We start from the raw sequence: 16,745 nt of genomic DNA on the forward strand, positions 1-16,745 counted from the left end.
CAATATGCACCTTTTTAAATGTGCTTTTAGATTGCTGCTTTCCAACTGATAACTGGTTCCACTGTTTAATGTAAACATTTTAATGCCATTAAATTATTACACCATAAATTATTCTGCCTGCATGGTGTTTATATTACTAACTACATTAGGACTATTAATGCCTGTAGTGCATTAATCTGACAAATGCATATCACATTTTAAAATCAATCTTTTAATATTTTCATACTATTGTGTCTTTCTCAAAGTTATGACTCACATTTACTCTAACATTCTAATGTAAATAAATTATTACATTATGTCCTCTTTAGTTTTTTTGTCTGTACCTTGTCCTGAACATTGGTTCTCCAGTAAGACCAGGCTTGTTCAGCTGCTCCAGCACGACTGTATCACCATTACTGAGAGGGGAAGCAGAAGCAGTGCGCCCTTTCTCCACATGATTCAATCCCATTTTGGGCTTTGACACCCCATTATTCAGCTCCTGGATCAAAGTCAGTACATGATAAAATATAGCAAGTGAGGTAGAATATAGTTAATTTGTTTGCTTGCTTTGTTACGATAAAGTCAACTGAACAAGTGACTTAAGAACGTTAGAGTGGTGCCAATATGAATAATACTAAATCATATGGGTAATGATCTAGACATTAACGTGCATGTGTCCAATCTGTTTAAGTTCTACCATTAACAAGCACACTGTGTCCACCTAAGAACACAGTATTCCTGTTGTCCCAAACCAAACCATCCTACAGACCACGTCTCATTCACCAAAGAGCTCAATCCATCAAGTTAAGCAACAAAAACAGACTGTTCAACCAAACACAAACAGGTTACTCACATGAAGGTAACACAAACAGGTTACTCACATGAAGGTAACGCATGCATTACATGATAAATGTCTTAACAGGGAAAAACAACATGCTCAACAACAAAGAACAGATGAAGCAGTTAAAGACTAATTTTACATGCAAACGGGCAGACAACACGGAGACAAATGAAATTCAGTTAGCGGCCACAAGCTGTTAGCCAAAGCAGCAGTTAGGATCACACTGACGGGAGGAGACGGAGGGAAAGCAGCTCAAGGTTATTTACACAGCAGCCCAGACAAGGTTTGCTGGCAGTGAGGCGAAGCAGGCACTGACGAGTCTGCTGACCTGATGGGGTTTGGCTGGTGCACCACCGGGAGGCCCACTGGACCCTCTCCTGGGGCTGTAGGGCCTTTCAGGGGTATGGCATGGACGGCTTGCTCGCCGTGGCCTCCTGGAGGACCTGAGCTTCTCCACAGGCAAAAAAGAAAAGGAGGACAGGGCTGTAGGCAGGGTGATCATTGGATCCTGGGTTTGATACGGTTGAAGCAGAGCCTGGGACATGGGAGGGGGCTGAGACTGAGGTTCAGGACTTGCATCCTCTGCAGGTCGTGGAGAGAAGGAGAGAGTGATTCGGCGTCCAAACACATCCTCATTTTCCATTCTTTTTCGGGCACGAGCGGCTGCCTCGGAGCTGCCGAAACGGAGCACCGCTGTCCCCTGGGACATGCCCAGCACTTTGCCGCCACAGTTGTCTGACAGGCGACGGAGCCTGAGCTTCACAGCGTGTCGCAGGTACTTGTCACAGTTTACAGGCAGGTTGTGCACATAGAGGAGGTTGAAACTGGGCTGAAGGGAGGAGGAAGACACAGTGTGCCTGTCTGGGTGTGCATGATTTGTACTTGTAGAAATTAATGTAGTAGTCTGCCTATATATATATATATATATATATATATATATATATATATATATATATAAACACTAAACAAAAAATAAACATAAAAAATTGGAGAACGGTTGATGCTAGTCTAGATTAAGGGGAAATATGCAATGATCCCTAAAAGAATATTAAACAAAACAAAAACACCATAGGCAAGATGCTCATTTGGACAATCCCATGTCACTCTGCCTTCTTGTTCAGGCGACATTAACCTGAGGTGCTCCAGGGTCATTATTGCCAGCCCAAACTTACCTTAATTATATAACACACGAGGTATTAAAAAAAAAAAACAATCCTGACATGGAACTTTTGAGGCCTACCTGTGATTTGACAGGCATGCATAGAGGCAGATTAGCTGTTATCTCTTGGAAGGTTACATGGTGGTGGGCGTGCTGCAGCAGTGCTGGAGACGCATGGCTCCCATGGACCAGGATTACGTGGAAACCATGACGATGACGCAGGTCACTCAGCTCACTTGCAAAGTTCATATCCGCTAGTAAATAAAAGCATACAACTGAACATTCTTTGTGATAATGAGGCAGATTATTATGAAACAGAGCTGAACTCACAAGATACGAGTATAACAGTGGCAGGTGCAGTGTGAGTATCAGCAAAACGCCTTAGGCTCTGGCGAAGTTTGTCATCAGCAGCATTCTTTGCTGTGGCATTTATATGTGCAACGGTGACCTGGTGACGCAAAAACACAAAAATCAACATTTTGCAAATTGCCATTTATGCCATGTGTATTACGGATGTATTATTGAGCTACTAGAGGGCAACAAAGTACATCACACACCAGAAAGCAGCACTGATCATTTTTTAGAAATTAATAGTGGATTCCATAAAATAATCTGTTAAAAAAATTAATACATTACAGGCTACCTGTCAAGGCATTGGACCAAATTACAATATTTTATTGAGCTATGAACTAAAATGCCTACATAAGCTATAAGTTCATTGGTGCAGTCTAATCTTTAGCAAAATAAGCACAATTTGAGACCAGAATGGTCTTCAGTGGACGTCTGAGTTTCAGTCTCAGCTTAGGAAAGACACAATAACTTCTTATTTCTGTTTAAGCTTAAAGCATGGACACGTGTAGTAAATATTAAAGTTAAAGCTGTTCCAATTTTGGCAAAAAGCGATGCAAATTACTTGTGGAGTTAATAGGGTTTTAAAAGGAATAGTGTGCACCATGCTTAATTATCACATTATAGGGTACCATAGGTCACATGTCATAGAATCCAATGGAGTACACATTATTTGACCTTTAATTTTGGAGACCAAAAATTCAACAGTCAAAACTATTCCATTTATTAATTCTATTAGCTCAACCAATAATTGGCACCACCTTCTACCAAACTTTGAGCAACTTTTGACTCCTGTACAAATTGAAATTGACCATTGCCACTATTCTCACTGTTTTTACTCCATAACATTAAGTCACAGATATAGTCCAAACTATACTTTTTTGGAATCTTTATGATCAGACAAATAATGTAGTATAGCTCCAATAGGATTGGAGCATCTTTTAAATTTTTACTGCTGTGCAATTCTTCAAGTGACCCCTACCACGTCAACTATTGAAAATTGAAGTGGCCTGTTTTTTTTTTTTTTCTCTTTCTCAAAAGAGTAATGTCTAAGGAGTATTTGTGCTGAATTTGGTGCTTGTATCACCATTTGAATGACTATTTCATTTATTTGCTGTACTGCCACGGCTTAGGCCATTCCAACAGTTACAAGGTTTTTACAAAATTTTACCAAGCTGAAGAAACAGGAAACAGAAAAAAAAAAAAAAAAAACCACAACAACCCAGGTGGCATCAAAAACAGAGTGCATTACTGGGGTGAGCACACAGTGATTGGTGCCACAGGTAGGGCGTCATGAGATCAGTCTCACACCCTGGGGTGCAGGACCAGTGTCCATCCACCCCCTCATCAGTTTAATTAAAGTTAAATTGTGTTAAGATAGAACATACAGATGTTGCTAAAGTTTATCCAGCCATAGCTTCTCCACCCCCATTTCTACCTTCCTGCCAAAGTCACATCAACCCAAACTATAATGAATCAATTTAACAAACTTGCATTTTTTTGTACCTGGCAGTTGTTGAGCTCCTGGATGACAGCTTTACTCTCCTTGCTGATGTCACAGACACAAATGAACTCTGCCTCGCGGTGGCCCTGGAAGAACCGACTGCGTATACGCTGTACAACGGCTCCAGCTGAGCGTCCACTCGGCACACTACAGTTCTCAATATCCCAAAAGACACCAACAGGCGGGATGTTCTCTGGGCCATTAGTCTCTGGAGAACCTGCCAAACAGTTTCCTAACCGTTACTCTCAACACAAGCACTAGATTTTTAAAACATTATTAGCGCTTTACAAACCATATTTTGGGGCAGTTTTCCCGATGCTGGTTTTCAGCATGAGCACCATGGCATCGGAGGAGGTGCCACAGCCGTTGCAAATGGGGATGGAGATCGGTGCAGCAGGTGGAACAGGATCATTGGGCCAACCCTTTTCTGAATCTGACACCAGACCATTCATAGGCTTCTACAGCACAAATTGAACCATAATGGTAAATTTAAAATGACACTGACATGAATACCAAAAAGCACAAATAACACCAGGTGATTGTGGTCAGAAACACATGCATGTTCAAGTGGTCTAAGAGTGAAAAAGACACATAAAACAAAAATAACAAGCTCTACCAACCTTCAACAAGCACTCCTGGCAGTAGCGCGCCCCCTTCATACAAACAGTGTGTTCTACATTTAGGTGCTTAGGATTAGAGAAGATGTGCCCTGTGGTGGGTACTGGGTGGTCACTGTGCGCTGAGATTCTCTGGGGTCTCCTATTTGAGAGACTGCAGTCCACACCGCAAGTGTAACAGCCAGAAGAACCCAGGCAAAAACCATGCATAGAGTCAGGAAGGGAGGGAACAGAGGGCAGAGAGGAAGCCAGTGGTGCTGAGGAGGGGCAGAGGTTGGGCTGAGCATGTGGAAGAGAAACAGCTGAGTAGGTGTGGAGAAGCCCTGTACAGCAGGGGAGGTAGGGGTGATGCGAAACAGGCTGTGAGGTGGCAACAGAGGAGGGCAGCTGGGGTCTGTAACAGATACTGTGCATGGAGTCCACAGCTTCACCTTCACAGCTCAAGGTATGTTGGTATTGTGGCCCAGGCCTGGCCGCCATTTCCACAGAGGCTGGAGCCACAAACGAGCGGCCAGCTGTGCTGCTACTGCCACCAGCAACACCTCCACCACCTAACCCACAGCCACCTGTGCTGCATTGATTACAGTGATGACAAATGCTTACTTTGGGGCTAGACCCCTCTGGCTGCTGTTGGTGGGAGTCCCGTGTAAGCTGAGGAGGAGGTGGTAAGCAGGTGGGTTGCAAAGGGAGGGAGGCCAGCGGGAAAGGAAGTGATGACTGGGAAGATGCATAGAACTGAGGAGGAGGAGGGACATCTTTCAATTCCAGCACCCCCTTTTGGACATCCATGTAATTGTTCTGAAACACAAGAGGTGGCAAAGTGATCATTTCAAGTTACCTTCATAAAGTTCTTTCAACAGCTGGATGATGGAGAAACTTCATGCAAACTCATCCAGATTTTGGTTGAGACCATGTGCATCAAATATGAAAGCAAAACCTGGAAGCACTGTGATTACTGTGGCAACAAAGGATGTGACAGACAGATGTAACAGCCCCCTTCTGTAGGATGGGAGACATTGTCGAGACAGTCTTCAACTTCTTACAAGTAAATTCTGACATTCATCAGGGATGTGTTCTGCCTTCTAGTCTGTTCAATGCTTGCACAGACTGAGTGCTGAGTAAAGTCACGGAGATTAGCAACTTTGGTTACTATATCAGCAAGGAAAGGGTCAAATACTTTAACTTTGTGGATTAATCCTGGATTTTTGTGTAAGCAATAGATGGCCTGATTGCAGCACTTAAGGTTAGTGAGCAGCCAGAGTCCTGAGGTTCACAACTGTCCTGGTCCAAAGACTAAGACCTACACCCCCAGCAACTGGAAAAGGTCAAGGCAAGGCTCATGAATCACCTGGCTTCAGCAGATATATGGATACTTTCAGGATGTGGTGACTGACCAGATGTCTGTCTGGGTGGTTTCCATCCAGGATGCAGGATGGTTCCATAATATCATAATCAGAATCAGAAGAAGTTTATTGCCATTGCCAATGAACAGGATTCACAGACTAGGAATTTGCTTCGATATAATGGTGCAACATTAAACAGAGAGCAATATAAAATGCTAAGATACAATATACAATATGTGCCAAAATAAGACAAAAGATAAAAAATGACATGAAATATGAAAGGCTGTGTGCAACAGAAAAACAGAAAGAAAGAGGAACAGAAAAAAACAGTGCAGTGGGAGGAGTGCCATTAAAACCAAAGTACATTGTCTAAAGTGACCTAAAATGATAAAGTGACAGTTAAGGTTAAGGTGACTGAGTTATGAGGAGTTCATGAGTCTAACGGCAGAGGGGAAGAAACTGTTCTTATGGCGGGAGGTTCTGGTCCGGATGGACCGTAGCCTCCTGCCCGAGGGGAGTGGATTGAATAGACTGTGTGCAGGGTGAGAAGGGTCAGCTGTGATCCGACCTGCTCGGCCCAGAGTCCTGGAGACGTGCAGGTCGTGGAGAGATGGAAGGCTACAGCCGATCACCTTCTCAGCAGAGGCCACAATGTGCTGTAGTCTGTGTCTGTCCCTGGCTGTGGCCCCGGCGTACCATACCGTGATGGAGGAGCAGAGGATGGACTCGATGATGGCCGTGTAGAACTGCACCATCAGCTGGACAGGCAGCTTGGCCTTCTTCAGCTGCCGCAGGAAGTACATCCTCTGCTGGGCCTTCTTGATGAAGGAGCTGATGGTTGACTCCCACTTGAGGTCCTGGGTGATGGTGGTGCCAAGGAAGCGGTGACAGTCCACAGTGGTGATGGGGCTGTTGGTGAGGGCGAGGGAGGGTGGGGGGGCTGTGGGTTTCCTGAAGTCCACGATCATCTCAACTGTTTTCTGGGCGTTGAGCTCCAAGTTGTTGTTGCTACACCAGGTCACCAGCTGGTCCACCTCCCTCCTGTAGGCAGACTCATCCCCATCCGAAATGAGTCCGATGAGAGTAGTGTCGTCCTCAAACTTGATGAGCTTTACGGAGTCGTGGCTGGAGGTGCAGCAGTTAGTGTACAGGGAGAAGAGCAGAGGGGAAAGGACACAGCCCTGTGGAGATCCTGTGCTGAGAGCCTGAGTGTTCGAGACATTCTTTCCCAGCCTCACATGCTGACTCCGGTCTGTCAGGAAGTCTGTGATCCACCTGCAGGTGGCGTCGGGCACGTGGAGCAGAGAAAGCTTGTCCTGGAGCAAAGCTGGAAGGATGGTGTTGAATGCAGAGCTGAAGTCCACAAACAGGATCCTAGCGTAGGTTCCTGGGGAATCCAGGAGCTGCAGAATGGAGTGCAGGGCCAGGTTTATGGCGTCGTCTACAGACCTGTTGGCTCTGTAGGCAAACTGCAGGGGGTCCAGGAGGGGGTCGGTCATGGACTTCAGGTGGGATAAAACCAGGCGTTCAAAGGTCTTCATGACTACAGACGTGAGAGCCTGTAGAAGAATTTTTAGGTCCTTATTTGAACTATGATGAACTATCAAGTGTCCTGATCTGAACTGTATGTCCTCTGGCTGAACTAGCAGGTGTTCAACCCAAAAAAAAGGGGCTCTATTAGTCATTCGGTCTGTCAGGGGCTTTCCAAGGCCTCTTAGGTGCTTTCCCGCAGGCCAGGTGCAGGGGGCCTCAGGCCAGCTGCACCTGTGGCCGAAGGTCTTTTAAAAAAATCAGTTGTAAATCCTTCAGGTTTTAATGGGAGCGTTTGTCACATTGAAATAATGGCTTAACACCTGCTTAGGGTTCACTAGAGGACGCTTCCAATAGAAAACCATGTCTTGGGAATAAAATAAATAAAGAGATTTAAAGAGAAAAGTGCAAAGAAGCACAGCTGACAGTAAGTAAAAAGAGCTCAATAAAGGACGTCATTTTTTAAGAAAAGAGAAAAACTATAAAAATAAAATAAAATAAATAGAGAGTTAGTGCAGAATACATGAGAATTAATGAAGCAGAAAATAGTGCAGTAAGGCACAGGATACGCACGCGAGGCGCGGTAAGGCGTAGAAGTAAATGAAATATTGTACGCTCAAAGAGGAGCTTGTTAAAAAATATATGAGTTGCTGGCAGCGCCGGAGAAGCTGTCTAACGTGAAGAAGAGATACATACTTAAACAGAACACATTGGTGTTAAGTGATTAAAAAGGTTGTTTAAAGCCACGGAGTGAAGTGACAGAAGTCTAGATAGAGATATATAGAAATTTGTTTTTAATCATTTTTATGTATAAAGCTTTTGAAGGTTGTTGTGTGGGAGAGCGGAGAGTAAACGGGGAGAAAGAAGTTCCTGCACCGATTCCAGAAGAGATGGGCGGAGGAAACAGGAAATGCATGGAACCATTCTCCAGCAACTGAAATCCTGTTTAAAATAACTGTAAAAAAGGCTCTACCAGATGAGGTTCAGAAAGCCCTAGATGGAGTCGTGGGACTATCAAAAATGAATTGGGCTTTATACTCTGAGCATATTTGTCACCATCTTGAAATCTACAAGAAAGAAAAACAAAAAGAAGAAGATGCAGCAAAATCCCTGACGAAAAAATTGGTGCAGATGCAGTTGGGAGAACTAACCAAAGGCAAGAAAGAAAAAACAAAGACCCAGGCACCAATGATGACCCCTGTTCCTTCTGAGCCGGCAAGCACAGGCCCTACGGCAAACACTGCTGCCACCATACAGGCACCTGTGGTAACAGCCACACAGAGCCCCCAAGGAGCAGCAGGGAGCACTCCTGCAGGAGAAGTCTCAGCACCAGTGGAGCATCACTATCACTACCATAGCACTGGCACACCCGGGAATGGACCCACCTACAGTCATGGGTGGAGAGGAGAGTCATGGAACTTTCAAGGTCAAAGAGGAGGGTGGCGATTTGATCTCGCAAACCTTCATTTGGAAGCAGATTCCAAAACTCAGCTCCCAGGAACAGTCAAGCGGGACCGCCTATGGGACCAACACCCCCAATAGGGGATCAACCCTCTAATGAGTGTTGGAGCTGTGGACAACCTGGACAGCGAATGAGAAATTGTCCAGCCCGACCTTGGGTTGGACCCTCTGCCTATTGGCAATAGGGGAACCTAGAGAAGACAGAGGGGGAAACGGTGGCATTGGCTATTTCTATGATACCTAAGGAAGAGCCAACCGTCACCGTTAATATACAAAACAGAGATTTCCCTTTCATGGTGGATACAGGGGCAACATACTCTTGCATAGGGAAAATGGGCGCTCATCTCCCCCTCTCTGGGTCTGTAATTAAGACCATCGGCTTCTCTGGGAAAACTCAAATAATACCTTTTAAACGCCCACTTCCTGTAACGATTGCAGGAAAAACAATTGAAGCATCCCTGTTATACTCACAAAATACACCTGTGAATTTGCTGGGAAGAGACATTTTATGTAAGCTACAAACCCAGATAGTGTGTACCCATCAAGGACTGCAAATACACTTTCCTGACGAAGCACTCACCAACATTATGGTGCTTATGGACATGGAAAACAAGGTCCGACCTGTGCAACCCATGGTATACTGGCTGAAGTTACAACCAGAAAATTCAAATCTCCAACTGGAATGGGAAAAATGGAAGCCCTGGGCAGAACAACACTATACAGCAGTATATACAACTAGTTTACCTTTACATGTCACCCTGATGTTCGATGCCAAACAAGAACAGACTGACTATGCATGCTGCTGGGATGCATTGATGAATCAACGGCTGTTTCACATAACCACCACAGAAATGTATTTAGGCCCCCAAGGGGCCGCAGCTTCTGTCAAGCTAACTTCAGCTGAACAACAATGGTATCAAGTGCCGAATGCCACGCCTCATGTGACCCTTTTAGTCTCAGAAAAGTACGAATCCCATGACCTAGGTCCAATGGTAAAGACAGCCTCAGAAGTTGAAGAATGGCAAAACAAGGAAAGTTCACAAGTACATCTGTCAAAAGACCAGCAGTTTATACGAATTAACTTAAAAGTAAATGATGAGGCTATAGCTCAAAAAGTGGAGCTCAATCCTAGACCAGAGGGACAGATGGTGTTATCGGCCCAACAAGAGAAATTGTTAGAGCAAATACCACCAGTGGTGTGGTCCAAAAGCAAAACAGATGTAGGACTAGTAAAAACAGCCTTACCAGTAAAAATAAAAGTAAAACCGGGAGCAAAACTGCCTCACCAAAGGCAGTATCCATTAAAACCTCAGGCTATTGAAGGCATAAAACCAGTAATTAAGGGACTAATGGCAGCTGGAGTTTTAATAAAAACTGCAAGCCCATGCAATACTCCTATCTATCCTATCCCTAAAAACAATACCAAAGAGTATCGGCTGGTACATGATCTGCATCCTATCAATGCAATAATAGAAATGGATGCACCTATAGTACCTGATCCGCATACTATACTATCAAGCATCCCTGCTGGAGCAAAATGGTACACAGTAATCGATCTGTGTTCAGCCTATTTCAGTGTGCCTGTGCACCCAGACTCATAACATTTGTTTGCATTCACATTTCTGGGACAACAGCTAACGTATACACGGCTACCTCAGGGACTGAACCTGTCCCCAGCCATCTTTAACAAAGTCCTGGCTGAAGATTTACAACACCTTGACATACCCAGTACATTGGTGCAATATATGGATGATCTCCTTATTGCATCAGAGAATCAAGAACAGTGTGAAAAAGATTCATTAATTGTATTGCATGCATTGGCAGATGGAGGTCATAAAGTAAGTAAGGACAAATTGCAGTTCTGCAAACAACAAGTAGAATACTTGGGAAGACAGTTGTGTGGGACCACGCGATGTATAGCCCCAAGCCAAGTGGAGGCTATAATCAAGGCTCCCAAACCCCAAACAGTGGGACAGATGCTTTCATTCCTTGGGATGGCAGGGTACAGTCGGCCGTGGATTTGTGATTATGCTATAAAAACTGCACCTTTGCGTGCCATGATTAGAGCAGTGGGGCAAACAAGCAATGCAGCTCTCCTCGTCTGGACAGATGAGGCAACGGGAGCTTTTGAGGCCCTAAAAACAGACATGCAATCTGCTCCCGCGTTAGGTAACCCAGATTATGGGAAACCTTTCCATTTGTATGTTACTGAAAAAGCTGGTTATGCTTGTGCTGTACTAATGCAGGAAACAAATGAAGGAAAACAACCATTGGCCTATTATAGTACAAAGCTTGACAACATTGAAACAGGATTGCCGCCATGCTATCAGGGTCTAGCAGCAGCTGCCTTTGCATTTCAAAAAGCATCATCCATAATCATGGGACATGCAGTAACGTTGTACACGTCGCACCAGTTACATGCCCTGCTAACCAGTCAACGTTTTGTCTTAACACAAGCTAGACGCACTGGATATGAAGTTGTGTTGTCCGCTCCAGAAATAACAATACAACGTTGTCACACGGTGAATCCCGCCACCAAATTGACCACACCGTTAGATGGTACTCTACATAACTGTGTGGCAGAGACAGAGAAATTTTTGAGAGCCAGAGAACATTTGTATAATCACGCCATAGATGCAGATCTAACCCTGTTCGTGGACGGCTCATGCTTTCGGGATGCCGCGGGATTGCATGCGGGTATGGGGATTCTTAAACTAAACACGGATGGCGAGACCTTTGAATTACTGAAGTCCCAAGGAATTGATCAGCCTTGTTCAGCCCAACTGGCAGAAATCAAAGCCTTAACTATGGCTTGCCAGATAGCTAAAGATCAACGTGTTAATATCTACACAGACTCAGCCTACGCTTATGGCGTATGTCATGTACATGCAAACATTTGGAAACAAAGGGGATTCCTGAGAGCAGATGGCACCCCTGTCACTCATGGAGAAGCAATTTCCCAACTGTTACAAGCTCTCCAATTACCGTCTGAGGTAGCCATCATTAAATGCGCAGGTCATCAAAAGAATAATAACATCATAGCTCAAGGTAACAACCTAGCAGATGACACAGCTCGCAAAGGAGCACAAGGGGAAAATATGTTTCCCCTGCTAACCATCCAAGATTGTGCCCCACTGGTTTCACTTGACGCACTGATAGTGGCTCAAAGTAGGGCCAGTGGAGAAGAAAAACGAATGTGGGTTAAACGAGGCGCTATTGAGACACGCAGTCAGGGGCCAGCGGACAAGCTGTGGCGCAGTAGTCATGGACATTTTGTGTTACCCACCAATTTATTACGACATGCAATCATTTGGGCTCACGGACCCGATCATTGTTCGCGAGTCCAAATTATGAACAAACTAAAAGCTGTCTGGTGGTCACCATATATGGCAGCTACAGTGGACCGTTTGTTGAATGAGTGTGAGGTATGTGCACAGTACAATGTCCGGAAATCATTCACAGCCCATTTAGCCCACATTCCGGTCCCTGATGGGCCATTCAGACATCTTATGATGGATTTCATAGACATGGGAGCTGAAAACCGAGTTAAACGAATGAGATATATTTTGGTAGTGATATGCAGGTTCAGCCGATGGATTGAGGCAGTAGCCTCTGCGAATCAAGACCATAAAACGGTAGCCAAATTCCTGTGCCGAGACGTCTTTCCAAGATTTGGCATTCCAGATACTATCTCATCTGACAACGGTAGGGCTTTTGTAGCCAAGGTTACACAAGAAACATTCAAACAATTGGGTATCAAACAGAAATTTGGGTGTGTTTATCACCCCCAATCAAATGGGGCGGTGGAACGGGCTAATGGCATTTTAAAGAACAAACTAGCAAAAATCATAGCAGGCAGCAATGGCAAACTAACCTGGCTGGATGCGTTGCCGCTTGCTTTATTGTCAATGCGCTCACAAACTAACCGACTAACCCATTTGACACCATTTGAAGCTCTTACAGGTCGGCCGATGCCTATTCCATACCTAAGAGGACCCTACAAAGGACCATCGCTAGAGCAGCTACAAGACGAATGGCATAATTATCTGAGACAGTTAACCCAAATACACAAAACTATCTTTTTGCAGGTCAAAGGTGCTACAGAAGACAGAGAAGCAGAGATTCCACTTGAAAATCAGAGCATCCAGCCTGGTGATCTGGTTTACGTCAAAGTGTTCAAAAAGAAGTGGGACAGGCCCCGCCGAGAAGGTCCTTTTAAAGTTATTCTTGCCTCACGTACAGCAGTCAAAGTAGACGGTAAGGACACTTGGTTTCATTTAAACCACTGCTGTAGGGTTGGTGGCCCAGCGCCCCTGGCAAGCTCGTCTTGGCAGAGCCGCCGGGCCAAGGGGGGAAGCAAGAGAAGCCAGAGACCCTACAGCAGCACCGAGGGACGGCCACGCCTCCCTGCAGCCAGAAGCAGCACCGAGGGAAGGCCACGCCTCCCTGCAGCCGGCTGGGCAAACACCGGCCAAGGCACTCACAGAGACTGATTGAACAAAGACGACGCACAGCTTCAGAGAGTAGTGGATCCCTGCCAGAGCAGCGACAGACTCAGATGCAGACTCAGAAACAACTGGAGACGCAGGCCAACAGACAGACAGAAATACAGACCGACAGATAGACAGGCCACAGGAGACATCAGACTTGGACAGCAACTCAGCAGATTTACCGACAGAAGAACCGCAGGAAGTGCAACCCAGACAAAGCACAGATACACCACACATCCCTAGTGACAGCTCATCTAGCGACGGCTCACTCAGTAGCACATCTAGTAGCACATCTCAACAGTCACCAGAACAATGATTAAGGAATTATTCAAGGGATTGACAATACTACTGGTGGTTAGTATGGGAGAAAATAGACGTCCAAAACATACAACGGACTGTGCCGTGGCCATGGCCGCAATAGCAACTAAACAAGGCATTCTAAACACAGGAAAAACATATAATTTGGTATACATTAAATCAAAAGCCTACAAGAACATAGGAATACAGGGAAAGCTGGGGGATTACATATTAGGCGAAGCCATTAGCATCAAATGTGAAGAGGAGGGAACACTCAACATAGAGGTAATTTGTGATAAAAGAGGATGCAGGGAAACCAAGCAAGACGTAACTGTTACAGTACATGAAGCCACAAAATGGGTAAAAATCAAACCAAGGAAAAAGAGGACAATTAGAAGCCTAGAAACAAGCAGTCACTTAGGGAGATGGGATCCCAGTACAGACCTAGCCCGCACACAAGGGTTGAAGACCAATTTATTTTACCAATGGTTGAAATTTTCGGCTAGGCAGATCAGTGAAAAGCCTTGCATAGCCTGTCACCGGAAGGGTGTGATACCTCAGGCTAAACCCCTACCTGATATCAACAACTGTTATAGGAGCCCCCAACATAACTCGGACCAAGCAGAGTGCTATACACAATGTGTTATGAAAATGGCAGTAGGTGATGAAAAATATGCTGCCGACAGTAAACTTTGTCCAGTGCCTCTAAGTACAGAAGGAACCGTTCCACCTATGATTAAAATAGAGAAAGGGATGATACACCCATTCTGTATAGCTAAAGGCTTAGTAGCACAATACATAAGCGATTGGCAGGTAGGGACGACCCAGTCAAAACACCACATACAGTGTATGCAAAAGCAGCAAGAATACAAACCGGCCAAAACAGCATGGAACATCACCGTATGTCACACCCTGCCAGCAGCAGGCATACAGTGTGAACAAATAGTACCGGCCACAGGGGGGTCTGTAATTGGACTGAATCTCACCCATGCTTCATGGGTATCCACTCCAAATTTAGCTAAGGGAACGGTACCCTTGGCTGACATCTTTTGGATATGCGGACAAAAAAAGGAAACTCCTGTCATCGCTGTCCCCTAATTGGAAAGGCCTTTGTGCTCCCGTGATGCTCACAGGAGCAATAACAGTAATTGAAATGCCAAATTCAATACAACCCATGCCACAGAAACTTCGTAAGAAAAGAAGAATAATGACGTTTAAAACAGACTACAACGTCACAGTAAGAAACGGGATACCAGAAGGGATACCCCGACAATTAGAAGCCATAGACAGTAGCAGAGTCAAAGCAGATGAAGACGGGGATAAATGGGGATGGGCATTGGCTCTGTTCGGGGTTACTCCAAAAGTCCGTTCTAGGTTCCAGGAGGTGCAGTGGATTAATTACTTGTGGTATAATCAACAAAGATGTTTGAATTGGACATTGCTGTAGGAGCCTTAACCGAACAACTGCACGCCACCTCGCTAATGACAATGCAAAATAGATTAGCTATCAAGATGATGATGGCTGATGAACAAGGAGTTTGTATTATGATCAAAGCCACCGAATGTTGCACAGCTATTCCCATGCGTACAGGGGAAGACGGAAATTTGACAGAGCTCTTAATCACACTTGAAGAGATGCAACAGGAACTGTTAAGTAACTCCATAGGAGGGAGAAATGAAACTGACGATTCTGGATACATCGTAGGGAATGGAATGAATATTGGCCCACTATTTTCACTGTTTGGGGCTCTAAGGAGAGGGTGGATATCATGGAAAGACTGGTTATATCAGATAGGTGTAGTCTTGGCACTGACAGGGGTGGCGGTCTTGCTGGTAATATGTTGTGGTATTCCCTTGATAAAATTTCTGGTCAATAAATTGATTTCATCCACAGTAGGACAGCTCCCACTGTTAGCCGTCCGAGCCCTAGAGGAAAGCACAAACGAAATAGAAAGAGAACCAGAATATATGGAAATGGATGAAATACCAATTATCCTCCCCGACAGCCCCCATTTACCTAATATTGTGGCGTATACCCCAGATAGGGAGGACTGGGATGGACCATGCTTGGTGATATTGTAGACGAGGAAGAAGACATGTACGCACATTTACATTCACACACATGCACCCACGACAATGAGGGATAGGATAGACAGTATCTGGAAGAATGACATGGAGCTGTAATAATGAACGTATATGTATATTAATAGGACACAGGAGTATGGCTGAGAGACCAGACTCCCCTGATCAGGGACCTATGCCTGATCTGCCTCTATCAAGTCTGATTGGACTCTCAGAACTGTTTGGAGAAGAGGATATACAGGAGGGACGGTCGAGCCATGATTGGTCGCCACAGCCGCCATCCATCCAGCAGCTAAACCAGTTGCAAACAGAAGGATCTTCATCGTTCCAGCACCTGGTGATGACGGCTTCACAGAATCTGCCTGCAGCAAGAGTCGGCCCGAGGACTCCACCATCACCTGAAGGACCCTTTGGACTCAGGAACACACCCCTTCCGCAGATGCCATGGAGACAGTCACATGTGCCAGTGGCAACGATACCCTCCAGGGGAGGCAGCCAAGGTCGGCCATGTGCAGCAACCGCCCGAGTGCATCCTAGACCCAATTCACTGCTAGGACCTGTCCCCAGCTTTTCACCCCCAAGGCAGGAGAGATATTCCGATCAGCCCAGTGCCTCTGGAGGAGGATCAGCAGGGGTGGACCTTAGCCGAACTCACCCACCAGGACAGAGAGGAGCTTTGTACAGGCTGCTAAATGCCCAGAGTGTCCCAACCACTTGCCCGTGCGACATCAACAATACTCCCCCCACACACGAGATGCCTTCCCCCTTGTACTTCCTGTCCCCTGGACTGCACAACCTTAATCTGGTCATGGTCACCCCACTGGACATGGCAATCTTGGCTAGAGAGCTTCGTCTTCCACAAGAGTCTGCTCCAAAAACCTTGGAGCAGCTCCTGCCCCTCACAAATCACATTCCCCATGGGCTATTTGAGGAAATCATGCCACAACTGAGTCAGACAGCTGCATACCTGTTAAGGATACACCGTGACAATGCCAACATCTCTTGTGCTCAGGAGGGCCTCCATACTCAACTGTGTGGTCTTCAGTCTAGTATGGACATGCTAGCCAGCATGATGGAGCATATGGAGAGGGAAC

The 16,745-nt window shown here is 45.5% G+C and overlaps 1 protein-coding gene across 4 annotated transcripts in view; it reads right to left on the reverse strand.

The window, feature by feature from the left end:
* LOC117527122 (meiosis regulator and mRNA stability factor 1) overlaps positions 1 to 16,745 on the reverse strand; it is a 42,642-nt gene that overhangs the window by 17,114 nt on the left and 8,783 nt on the right. For 2 of the 4 annotated variants that reach the window (XM_034189299.1, XM_034189298.1), the window contains exons 3-9: positions 4,452 to 5,246; positions 4,124 to 4,289; positions 3,834 to 4,048; positions 2,310 to 2,427; positions 2,061 to 2,233; positions 1,149 to 1,649; positions 324 to 478 (exon numbers count right to left, since the gene is read on the reverse strand). In XM_034189299.1, the coding sequence (XP_034045190.1) occupies positions 324 to 478; positions 1,149 to 1,649; positions 2,061 to 2,233; positions 2,310 to 2,427; positions 3,834 to 4,048; positions 4,124 to 4,289; positions 4,452 to 5,246 (2,123 nt within the window). The remainder of the gene's footprint in view (positions 1 to 323; positions 479 to 1,148; positions 1,650 to 2,060; positions 2,234 to 2,309; positions 2,428 to 3,833; positions 4,049 to 4,123; positions 4,290 to 4,451; positions 5,247 to 16,745) is intronic. The other 2 variants (XM_034189302.1, XM_034189300.1) reach the window with 2 other exon arrangements.

Source organism: Thalassophryne amazonica, chromosome 15 (genome assembly GCF_902500255.1).
Source record: "Thalassophryne amazonica chromosome 15, fThaAma1.1, whole genome shotgun sequence".
Lineage (NCBI taxonomy): Eukaryota > Metazoa > Chordata > Actinopteri > Batrachoidiformes > Batrachoididae > Thalassophryne > Thalassophryne amazonica.